Raw genomic sequence first — 12,500 nt, forward strand, 5'->3', positions numbered from 1 at the left:
TGCTTTCTCTCGATTAACACCATTTTCCGCTGGCACACCGGTACCGTGTGGCCATTTGCCTTCCGGCATGATCCTCAGCCAACCGTAGCAATGAAACATAAACCGCGTTACGACCGGGGGAATGCAACTTTCTTGCCAAAACCCCCTGGCATTAGCATCTTCATCGCGGCGGAACGTAACAAAAAACATCGTTTAATTTGAATTTTACTACCATAAAATAATTATTTCTGAATTGCTTCGAGACGCTGGCGACTCATCGCCTCACGTGTGCGTGTGTGTTTATCTTGTGCGAGATTTTAAAAATAAAACATCCAAGCGGAATGGCGGAACCGCCGAATGGGTTTTTTTTCTCCCCGTTTTGTTTTTTATCCGATCCATTCCGCGGGCGTTTATGTGGCGTCCTGCGTCGCGCGGTTGTCGCGCGAGAGGACCCCGGTCGGCGATCAATAAATCTTCTTTACAACTCATGACGAGTGCGAGTGCAGACGAGTACTACACTTACCTCAGACTACGACTACGCTCGCCAATGTCGCGGAACGCCTTCGCGGCGCACATTTTCGGAGACTCTGACAAAATATGAGGAGTTCCTCCTTTCATGTACCTACATTTCCAGCCCACGTTTGAGACAGGTTAGCAGCAGCAGCAGCAGCAGCAGCAGCAGCAGCAGCAACAGTCGTCTCCTCCATTCGATCCAGGCAATGTATCGCGCATTTGAAACCATTTTTCAAATTCCCAATTTGGGCCACACTTAACACTCACCTCACGCGCGCCACGCTGGGAAGTACACGGTGGAGGGACCGGATCATTGCCGGTGGAATGCGGATTGCTTGCTTCGTCGACACCTGCCTTGCCCACACCCCTTTATGGTGCGCTGGTGGGACACACACACACACACACACACACGCGCGAAACAGCGTGAGCGATCGCTGCAAATGCCAAAATATATGTACACGGGGAAGGCGGGCAATTGGGACTGCGGTTGCGGTGCAAGCAACCAACGCAACAAATGGTGGCCGCACTGTAAAGTGCAAACCGTTATAAAATAAATTCTACGCTAAATACCATAAATTACGATGCAAATTTATTCCAAAAACCTCTTCATTCCGATCACGAGCTGCTGGTCTGGGGGAGGGGGGGGGGCGACGTGTATGTAAGACCCACTGTGTGCCAAGTAATGTGTGTTACGTTCTTTGGTCTCCTTCGGAGTACGATGAAGTGGTCGTGGTCGACCTGGAGCGACTTCCTCGAGAATATGTATCTCGATCATCGAATCATCCCTTCCGTACCGGAGGGGGGGATGATAATACTTTCAAATGAGCTCACCTTAATTGCTTATCACGCGACATTACATGCCCGTTGGCCGCCGCTTCGATCCAAAGTGTCCGAAATTGGCCGTCAGCGTAGTCCGTCGCGGTGCGCTTTCGGCTTCTTTCTTGTGGTCGGCATCCATCCAGCCTTATCCAGTGGCTTCGGATCTTGATGCACCCCCACGGCGGGGGCTAGACGCGCGCGCATCGCACTGACTTTAGCTAATGAATGTGGTGCAAGTGCAGTGCTCTTAGTGTTCATCAGATGATGCTTTCTTATGCTTATGCCCGCTGGCTGACTTCTACACTTTCTTCCATTCTCTCGGCTCGACGTGAACGTCATTAAAGTGTACCCTCCGGGGATGGGGATGGGGAGGCATCAGTAGCGCGGTCTTCAGAAATAGATCTCGCCCTTTGCTACGTTCTGTCTACGAGGTCTAGGGGGTGGTTTGCGAAGGCGAGGCGCATTTCCTCCTCCATCCAACGGAAGCCAGTGTGTATTGTGAAGCACTTAGCATAAAGTGCAGGAGAAAGAGATGCTGTGGTGTGTGTGTGTTTGCCAGCACTTTACAAAGAATCGGTTTGTCTTCACTTTCCACCCTCGGTCATGGATCGATCGATCTGTTATAGGATGTAGCCCTGGCATGGCAGCCTCCCCCCCCTGGAGGCAGTAGAAGCGTATGTTTAGCTGTGTTTGTACAGAAAGCCTCTGGTCTAGCCATCCATTAATCGCTCCCGGTAATCGCAGAAACGTCTGCGAAAACCGTTAGAAACCGGGGCAACCACACCATCCACCGTCCTCGGGGGGCGGTTTGGGGATCGTGTCTCCGGGGTGTTGATGGAGGTGCTCTCTAGATGGACGCGATCGCGTCCCGATACTTTGTCGGTAATTGGAGGGCTATGTGTGTTCTGCTGCTTGCGGTTATAAGAACACCGAGGAGAAGAGGAACAAGAGGAAGAAGAATCTGATGTGGTTGCTACTGTATGGTCGGCGTTATGGGACTTCATCGGTGGATGAACCGAACGGAACGATGACGATGTTGCATTTTCTGGCGTGTGGATCTTATGTGGATCACGATCACTGGTGCGAGCACATTGACACATGGCAGTTATGGACCGTAGTAGTGACTGTGATCTAACGAGCTCTCCGGTGAGCCTTAGATTGTCTAGACAAGCGGCGAGCTCTTGCTCTTGATTCCCATTTCTTCGCTTGGAAACTGACGATCACCCTCGGTGCTCAATGCATAATTCAGTACCCTCGCTACCTTCCACCACGTCCCCATCCTCGTCGTCGTTGTCGTCGTCGTGGATCACGGACAGTGACGTAACACGACGAGGTGGAGGTTGGTCCATGTTTTCTGGAAGTTATTAGTATTTATTTTCATTCACTTAACGCTAACGATGTGGCCCCACCGGACCCAAGTGCCAGTTGCAGTTGCCTGGTGCCGGGGCTCCAAATGATTGACCGTTAGTGTGTCCGCCTTGCGTCACAGGTGAAAACGAGTTTTGATGAGGTGAAGAGTACCGGTGAGTACCGCTTCAACTTTGTTGGAACCGCGGAATGGCGTGGGGTGGCATGGCGTGGCGTAGAAATCTCTTCATCTCGTTCCTCTAGATTGAAGTGGCAATTACCTTGGAGTCTGGATGCCCTTGCCCCTCTCCGAACTGGACCTCGCCCATAAGTGGCGGTGGCGCCTCCTTTCAGTTTCATAGAAGACTCTTCCAGATGCTCTCCGGTCCCGGATGCCTGGTGCTTTCGGAAGCCTTACACTACTCCGAGTTCGCTCTGAGAGCAACGATTGCGTAAAGCTGTGTGATGCGGAGTGATACTTGAACCCCCGGGTCCCGAGGTGGACCCAACGCCGACTTGACGCCGACGCCTCAACCTTAGAAGTCTCTGTCACGTGTCATCGCCATCATTCCAATAGTGCGGTGCGGTGTGGTCAGGCCCGGGTTCGATCGAAGTTGTCGATATTAATTACAGGCAACAGAGGGCGCACTAGAGACCCCTTAGAGTCGCAGCCGCACTGCAAACTACAATCGGAGCTCGGTGCGGTGATTAATGAGATTTAATTACAATTTCCCTCCGGACGCTCTGGCTGTCCGCGCACAGTCGCGCGGTTTGTGTTTGCTCGCGTTTGCAGCAACTGGTCAGCAGCGACTTACCCAGGTACCAAGTACCGTGGTGGTGATCGTGGTTGACGAAGCAAGTAACCTTGCGGTGGGAAGTGTATTATTCTCTTTTATGACCAGATGATTCAACCATTAGGAGCGAAGCTCGGGCCTCGGTAATGACGTGCCGTGAACCAACCATCAAGAGAGACGAACGCAAGGCCTAATGATACGCTTTTAGTTCCGATTCTAAAGAGGCGAGCGTTACGAGCATGGCAATGGCTTCCTACAAATTGACTTGCTAGTGCTGCTGCTGTTGCAGCGGCAGTTGTTTTACAAAAACCCCTTTTTTTTGGCTTCCATTTTTATAACAAACCAGGTGGGGTGGTGGCCGTTGGGTTGGGCGTTTTAACAGAGAGAAAAAAAAAGCGAGCCAACACTATCAGACTGGCCGGCCAGACACACCTTTATGGCTCTACACAACGCTAGAAACAACGCAGCATCCTTTCGGAATTAGGAATGGAAGGACGCTTCGCAGGGGGTGGTTTGAGGTAAAAGCTTTTCACTCATTCAACGCTCTGGTTTTATTTTGTCCGGAGCTCTGGAAAAAAAGGAAAAACTAAATTCATGCTTCAGAGGACGGGAAAATCCTCGACAACAACAACAGCCAGCCAGCCAACCAGCCAGAGCAGTGAGGGCAGCATCAGACGTAACAGTAACACACAACGTCGAGTCGAGTCTCCCTTTGTTGTTTCCGAGCTCTCCAACCTCCTTCCCCGGGCATCATTTTGTCGAAACATTAACAGTTTTTCCTCCACTTTTACCATCCGATGGTTTTAATCTGGACCTCGTTCTCTTTTTTTTTGTTTCCACTCTTTCCATTCCAGCCATCATGATGCATTTCTTCTTCCTGGCTGCCTTCTTCTGGCTCAACACGATGTGTTTCAATATCTGGTGGACCTTCCGGTAAGTGACATGGTTTTTTGGGGGCGGGAGGGCATTATTTTCAAATTTTCCACACCGGACTCTTCCGGAGTCAGCTAGCTCGCCTCCTCCTGGGGGTCAATCTTGTTTGCTGTTCAAGATGCATCCACGGAACCATCACACTAATTGACAAGTGCACGCGCTAGAAGGCTAGTCTGTCGCGCTGCCTTGTGTCGAATGTGTCTCACGGGTTCTGCACGTTTCCGCCCCGGGATTACGGGACCACGGGGCAGTATTTTCACCAACCAACCAACCAGAGACGGTTCGGTATGCAGAATGGCGTGGTCTCAAATTGGTGCGCTCCAGCTTGCAAACTTCCAGCTGGATCCAATCTTGTTGGTACGTGGCGTTTACGTGGTTTGATAGGTCGATAGGAAGGAAGCAAGAGCGGAGATCCGGGGGATTTGTTGGCGTTCGACGTTCGTCGGTGAAACTTTGCGCGCGGTATTTAGCCGTGGCTCTCTGGTGCTGCTGTTGGTGCATAGTTTGTGGAACGGAACTTACTAACGCCTAGTACGCGACCGGAACTAAGCCAAAGTTCCGCCCGGCGTGATGTGAAATGCAATTAGGATTGGGCACGCGGTACGCGGCGAGGGTGTTTGGTGAAAGAGTTGCTAGCACTAACCGGCGTCGGCGGCAAATGAAGGATGAAAATAGAACCATACGGCCCGCGGTGATCATTATTCGTCGTCACGGAACGTCGCGGAACATTCTGGAAGACTACGCGAACGCGCGATGCACACATGTAGCAGGGGCTTGGGCTTTTGCATTCGGCCGACGTGCCCGGTGTGCATTGATTGGATTACCATGACCTCGCCCCATCATCGATTACGCGTCAAACCGCTCGAGCATGTGAAAGCTATCTCACGGTGAAGTTACAGATTACGATGAGGATGAAACTTGTGGCCGTGACTGTCACGTGGCGTTGCGATGAGTATGCGAGATCACATTCTTCTTGGTTATCTGAACCTCGAGATGGCCTATATCAAGGATTGAGCAAAGTTGGAGTCAAAGTTGAAGTTCACGTCGCATCAACGCACACTTCACCTTTAACGGTACCTCCGTAGTCCTACCGAGGTGGTGAACGATAAACAAATGTCGACCTCACGATCGGCCATAAAAAAAAAACATGGAGCATAAAAAATTGTAACAACATTATCTGCGCGATCTTGAGGATCTCGCGCAACAACACCTCCTTCTTACCGTACGTAGGACGACGGGGCCGTACATTAAGGCGTGGCATGACCAACCTGCAGACGAGACCTGTAGAGTGTAGTGTTGTTATGAAATTCCTTCCTCCGAACCCGAAGAAAGATGATTTGCACAAAAGCAAATCGCTGCTTGATCTCGTTTCTGCTCGGTTAAGAACGGCACCATCCCATGTGCTCTGCCAAGCGAGTGGCGGACACTTTGTAACGACCTCCGGATGGCAGTTGTGTGTAGCAGTACTATAAAGTGGTTCGCGGTTCGCGGTTCGTGAGTTTGCAGTTTCGTGCAGAATGTGTCAAGAACAATAGGAGAATATGCTCGCGGTCGCGACTGCTGCTGCTACGACGCGCCCTGTCACGTCGATTGTTTTCCTTTCACGCAAAACCCATCGGTGGCACCGGGGGCACTTTGCGTTTTAATCTAGAAATGACAAAGCCTTTTCAAGAACTTAAGAACTCTATTTTCAAGTATCTCCCGTTGTCGATGGACTACCGGTTAATGGGGCTACCTGTAGGCTACCGGTGCGGGGGTTTTTGCACCATTAAACGCAAACAACGGTGAGAATGCGGAAACTATCGAGGAGAAGCAGGATAGGAGGAGATAGGGGAGAGCATAGGACATAAATGGTGACCACTTCTTCTCGATTGTGGCCGAGCGGCTACTCATTTCGTCAAGGTCGTCAGATAACTTTGCCTCGGGGCATTCCGAGAGTGCGGGGTTGAGGCCCCAGTGTCCAGTTTGGTGGTTGAATCGTGGTCGCGCTATCTAGTTCAATTTCCAGTTTCTTTTGGCCGCACGAGATACACTCCACTACCACCGTACGGGCACGGACGTCGGGCGTCGGCAGCCCAAAGTCGGATCTTGCGCTGCGCTGCGCCCAACCCCCCCGACACACGCGCCTCGAGCGAGTTCAGTGCTCTAGGGCATCCAAGGCGACTCAAGGACGCCCACCTTCGGTTGTTTTGTTTTCTTCCTCTGCACACACACCATTCAGGGAGAGAGGGTTGTTAACGAGACCGTCGAGCCGAGTTCAACTCTTCGATCGTGAACGGCGGAATTGCAGCTTTCAACGGTTCTCCGCGGGAGAGCTGAACAACCGCTCGATCGGTGTTTGAACGCAGCAACACAGAGAGTTTACGGATGTATAGTTGTACCAGAATTGCATTCATGAACGTCACGATCGCGCACTGCAAGCGAGATCATGAGATCGGGTCGCGCTTTGACGTCTCGGTAATCGCTACCATTTGATCGATACCAATGATGAAGGGAAGGGGTGGGGATGGAGGGAAGGCCAAAAAGGCCACTCGCAATCGCCTCACTTTGAGATGGCAATGATTGACGCTCGGTCAAAATCGGTCACCAGCTGCCTGTCCGTGCTGTCTGTGTGTGTCCGTGTCCGTCCGTGGAATGTGCAAATGTGTTGCTAAATTTAAATTGAATGCACACATTACATCAGATCATGCACGGTCACGAATCCGCCGAGGCCGAATGATGGATATCAATTGCGCGCTGTCCGTTTGGACGAGTGTTTTTTGCTTCGTTTCGCGCTTGTATTTGTAAAAGACTTCAACCTCCTCCAGGGTAGGCATCATGTTAGTTGCTGTTACTTGCTGCAACAAACTTGCAATCTGTCGCAACTCCTCTATTGGATTCAAAGCAGGGGACACGCTGTTTACATTGGGTGCACTCGACATTTTCGGGGTTTGCTTCCCTCTCTCTCCAGGGATCAGCGTCTTCTCGTTTGGCTTCCTGCAGGAGGTGATTGTTTGAATTTCATAAATTTAGATTGACTATGCACGCGTCCATCCGGCCGTCCCTAGTGGTACAGGGGATGGTCAAAGGGGTTCGCTGCTTCCTCTGGTCTGGCCAATTCAATGGAACAACGTACCTTTGGAGTGGCGCATATTTGCACACCAGGAAGCATCAATTGCGGTCCCTCTTCTCCAGTGCTGCTGCTGCTGCTGATGAATAGGAATAGAATAGGAAGGAGCCGGAGGAGTACTACTGCTTCGCTTTTGCTCCGAAGTTCTGAGGAAAGGAAGGAATGGGTTCTATTGTGTCGTCCATGTGTGCATCGCGCGCTCGCTTGTGGTGTGGAGTGTGAAAACCGAGGCCGATACTATCGGTTCCCGGTCCCCCCGTTGGTTGTTGGTTTTCTATTGTTCAGTTCCGGACAGAGAACGGGCAGAATGGTGGCCCGGAACGGTGCTTTCAATGATCGCGTACGCGCAACGAAGACGACCGCGCGCGCGCGCAACGATTGACGGCGACGCGACCATTATTGGCGCGGCGTGGCGTGTAGGTGTCTCTGGTGGCGGCGGAACGCATGCAAAGAACGCGTCGATTGCGATCTGAAAAGACATTCTTCCAGAGTACGTAGTACCTTTGTGTGTGTTGAAGAGGCCGTGGTCGAGTAGATGGGGCGCACACAAATGGCTTTATCGTATCTGTTTGGCCGAAGGGCTCTTGAAGTGTTTTTCGAGAGGAGATCTACTTCTTCGTCTCCAAACTCGGCGAGTGGCGGAAAGGGAGGTAAAGTTGCCATTGTGTCTTGTGGTACACACTTGGCGCGCGGATCACACATTGTACTGTACGCAAATATGGTCACACCATTTCGTCTCCCAAGACGACGACGACGACGACGAGAAGGACGTTCCGTTTGAAATTGAGCGTAAAATTGATGCATTAAATATTTACGAAAACTGCGTCTAGGTCGTACGAGGAGGAGGTACATGTGGCAGCACGGCACATGCCCGTTTGAAGAGGTGTTCGCGCCCCGGTCGGTCGGTCGGACGGTTTGGCTGTTTATAGCCCCCGGGCTCCACCAAAAGGCAAGTTAATGATGAATATTCTGGCGAGTTTTTTTTTCCTTTCTTTCCCCTAACGTCTGTTCATTCAAAGCCATTTCCTTATTCTCTGCTGTATTTTGGGGGAGGAGAACGCGGAAAGGCCACGCGTAATTTAGGAGCCCCAAGCACGACCAGCGGGGGCACCTGCAACGAGGCGAACCCCGAAATGAAATAAAAGACCTCCGACCATTTGACTGTCATTTGAATGCCCACCTTTTTTTCTCGCTCGCCTGTGTCTAGGTTAAGCCGAGGGTCTTTGGATTTTTCGGTGACTCGAGCGTGGATTAGGTGATCCCATGACTCCACACCCACGGAATTCAGCCCCGACCAAGGAGTTTTTCGACTCTTTTGTGCGGTGCGTATGAGACGGAAATGGGATATGATACCGCGGGCGAAGAAAAATGATCATTAACCATGGCCACGGCTGCTCCGTCGTCTTGAACCGTCGTCAGTCATGCAGGGGAAGGATAATTACGCTCATATTGTCAAGCTGATATGCGCGATGCGCGAGATTTGCGTGTGACCGTGCTGTGGCAACAATTGCTGCGAGGCTTTTCAGAAGTCATCAGTAATCTCTCGTTGGAAGTGACACCATCAGTCAGACTCTTGCAAGAATCGAAATTCCAGAAGAATACCCAAGGAGGAAGACAATCTGGCGATGATTGTACAATTCCTCTTTTGATATGGTAATGATTTCCATTTCCGTTCACCGTTTCGTTTCCCAAACTATTGACAATTAGCATCGCGCGACTACTGTTGGAATGTCCGTCCAGGGCGACTTCCATTGCGTAACCTCCTAGCATCTAGTGAGTAAACATGAAGTAGCCAGTCAACCCTGCAGCTCGAGATGCTTCTAATTAAGCTTCACTTTCCACATCTCAATCGTCTTATCACCACGGGTACGGTGCTTGGCCTTTTATTCAAGAAGCACGAGACGAGAAAATATTTGAATAAGTCTCTCGATAAACAACAACTATGAACTCTGAGTGCTCTCGAGCTGCCTGGCTGCCTGCTACTGACATGCGTTTAGCTACCCCCTCTCCAAAAAGGGTGCACCTCAGGATGACCTTTTCCGGCTCCCCCAACCCCTCCTCCCCAAAAAAGGAACAGGTGAAACGTGGTGCAGCGTTAGGAAGTAATGTGGGAAATGCGTGCCTCTTTCAGGTCCACGGTCACGGTGCGCGCGGTAAATAGATAAAATGAGCAAATGTTTGCGCTGCGTCCCCGTCGTGAGTTTGAAGAAGCTGATCGGCAAAGGCATGGTCCATAGAGGGTGAACCGGTCGACCGGAGTTGTTGCCAGTGGCTCCCAGGGAACCGAACCGTCGTGTAGAAGTAAAAATAAATATTGTGCGATGAATTATGAGCTTATTTCTGGACAAACATTCCACCACCACCACCGACTTGGCTCCTTCATCGCCGTTCATCGTTTCGGTATCAAGTGTTTGACGCGTTCGAGCGATCCCGAACCATACCATGCCAGGGGTATTCGACCGGATTTGGGACCGGAATGTTCTTCCACATTATGGTCTTTTTTTCTCCTCATTTTCTTCGAAGGAAGTAAATCATCGGAAAATCATCCGGGCGATGCGTCAGTTCGGTTGCTTCGTTTTTGTCTTAATTTTCTGCTGATGCCGCTTCCCACCGAGCGTCACGAGCACGAGTGTCGATGAACTTTGGCTGGAATTCCACCAAATCTTTAACGGGGGGTAGCAGAAGAGTAAACGTTGTTGTCGAGCGGGGAAAAGGCTTAACCTTCTCCTGCCTCGTCGCCTGATCGCGCCGAATGTCCCAAAAGGCAACAGTAATGACCGAGAGAAATGTGTAACAGTTTGTAAAATGCAGCCAAGGCATGCGGCGGTCACGGGAAGGCCAACATCCGCTAATCCCCATTCCCGCTTTCGCTCTTCTTTGGGGGGAAATGGAAGGAAACCATGATTCACGCGAGACGGCGACCACGGATGGCGGAGGGATCCAGATCTTGACATTGGAGATCGAGCTGTCGACGTCCGCGTGATCGCGAGGCAGATGATCTCTCTCGGTCTGCGTTGGAAATTCCCATCGAGCAGCGAGCATCGGAAATGGCCGCGCTCCGCTTTCTCCTCTACCCTGCTCTCCGAAGGAAGGGGAAACATGCCCCGAACATGCGTCTACACGCGTGTGATAAATGGGAATGCATTAATCTTCCCAATATTCCCGTCATCGTCGTCGTCGTCGACAGCATCGTGGACTGCCGTCATCGACAGTTTCGGCTCGGGAAAGCCGGCTGGCTTGGTGGCTGGTCAGGCCAGTAGACCATCTTCTCCTTAAGCGATCTAAATCGTTTTCATGTTGCTGCCCATCGTTGTCGTCGTCGTCTTGGTCGTCGTAATCGGAGACCTGAGATGTATGTGCTCCCGGGGAGCATAAGATTAGAGCATCGTCGACGATATCGTTCAGTTCGCCGACCATCCCTGCTGCTGCTGCTGCTGGTGGTGAAAAGCGTGTGATTTGTGATGATCGCGATGGTAATGATTGTTGCTTTATGATCTTTTTCTCTCCATTTTTTCCGAACCCCTAATTCGGTGACACGGCACAGCTGGGCTGGGGCCGTGACTCGGCACACTCGTGAGTGTGTCACATGCTTTCTCCCTCCGCGGGGAGACCTTTTCGTTGAAGAACATCCATCCAAGGCCGGGGACCGGCCCGAGGGTGAAGATGAATTTCTTCATAATGATCGTCACCTTCGACGCGCACCAGACATAATCGGTGATCCGCCAGCTCAACCAGCTAGCCGGGCGACGTGAGAGATTGATGTGCAGTCGCGCCGGTGATCCGTGCATTGTGATGCTAAGTTATGCTGTGCGCGTTGAGTAAAAAGGTGACAAAACTAAGCCGCCGTCTCTCAAACCGGCTTGATTTAATGTCGTTTCTCACACTCTCTAACAGGGGTCATAACTATGCATCAACAGACAGCTCATTATGCTTGATGTTGAAGCTGAGCCATTTCCCAGCTTTTTTCGCTTTTCTTTTTATGAAAATTTTGCTGGCTGCTGTGAAAATCGCACCCACCTTCTACTACGCCCGGAGCACTCTGGCAGGCGGCGTTATCTTGCTGAATTTCCCGTCGAATCTGTCGCGGTGACCCTCGGCATCGAGCATCGAGTTCCATCATTGATGCCCTTCGAAAGTTGTGCGCCCTTTTAAACACAACACAATGAAGCGTGAGCGTCCTCGAGCGTGAGGCAGTGGATCCATACAGTTGAATGCATTCGCGGCTGCATCATTCCCTGGACCGTCATACTCTGGTGGTGGTGGTGGTGGTGGTGGCATTGCCGATGGCATTTAATTACAAGCAGCCAGATGAAAATAATTCACCACCTCGATCATTAACCGCAGCGGCGCATCGCGGCATCGAGTGTGTGCAGCATCAATATATGTGATGGGGGAGGATGGAGGTGGAGAGTCATTTGAAACCACTACTCGAACCAGATGCCACATACTGCACCTCGGTTGGCCTCACTCCCTTTCCCTCTATCTGTATACATATTGCGGATGACATGCGGATGTGTGTAGCGTCTAGTGTGTACTACTGGCTGCCGTACTCTCTTCGGTATGTGTGTACAAAGTGCCGCAGATAGTTTGACGTGTATTCGGTTGTGCCTGGTGTTTTGGTGTTTTTCATTTCCCAAACCACACGCCAGCTAGTGGCCGCTGACAGGTCAGCGCGATGAAACTTGGTGTGGTGTCGGTGCCAGAGCAGAGGGGACAAAAAGTCAATATGCTGGCGACTTCATTGCGTTGGTTTTGGAACCGGCTGGTCAATGATGCTCCGATGAAAGATGAACTACATTGATACTACTCGACTGAACGTTCGTTGAACGCTGCTCTTGTCTTCTGTATGCGTGTGTGTGCCAACGTGCTCATACTGCTCTTGTCTAGGGGCAACATAAAAACGCATTTCGCATTCGCATAACCTGCTTCATCTGTTTGGAATGGATAGAGAATTGCTTTTTACTTGCGCGTTTCTCTCTATTTGCCAAACAGTTAACCCAATGGCG

The 12,500-nt window shown here is 51.2% G+C and overlaps 1 protein-coding gene across 4 annotated transcripts in view; it reads left to right on the top strand.

Moving 5' to 3' along the window:
• The window catches only part of LOC125951615 (probable G-protein coupled receptor Mth-like 1), a 155,948-nt gene that overhangs the window by 69,852 nt on the left and 73,596 nt on the right, over positions 1-12,500 (top strand). For all 4 annotated transcript variants that reach the window (XM_049680571.1, XM_049680572.1, XM_049680569.1 and 1 more), the window contains exon 4: positions 4,307-4,385. In XM_049680571.1, coding sequence (XP_049536528.1) covers positions 4,307-4,385 — 79 coding nt within the window. The remainder of the gene's footprint in view (positions 1-4,306; positions 4,386-12,500) is intronic.

The sequence above is a fragment of the Anopheles darlingi genome, chromosome 2 (assembly GCF_943734745.1).
Source record: "Anopheles darlingi chromosome 2, idAnoDarlMG_H_01, whole genome shotgun sequence".
In the NCBI taxonomy this organism is placed as follows: domain Eukaryota; kingdom Metazoa; phylum Arthropoda; class Insecta; order Diptera; family Culicidae; genus Anopheles; species Anopheles darlingi.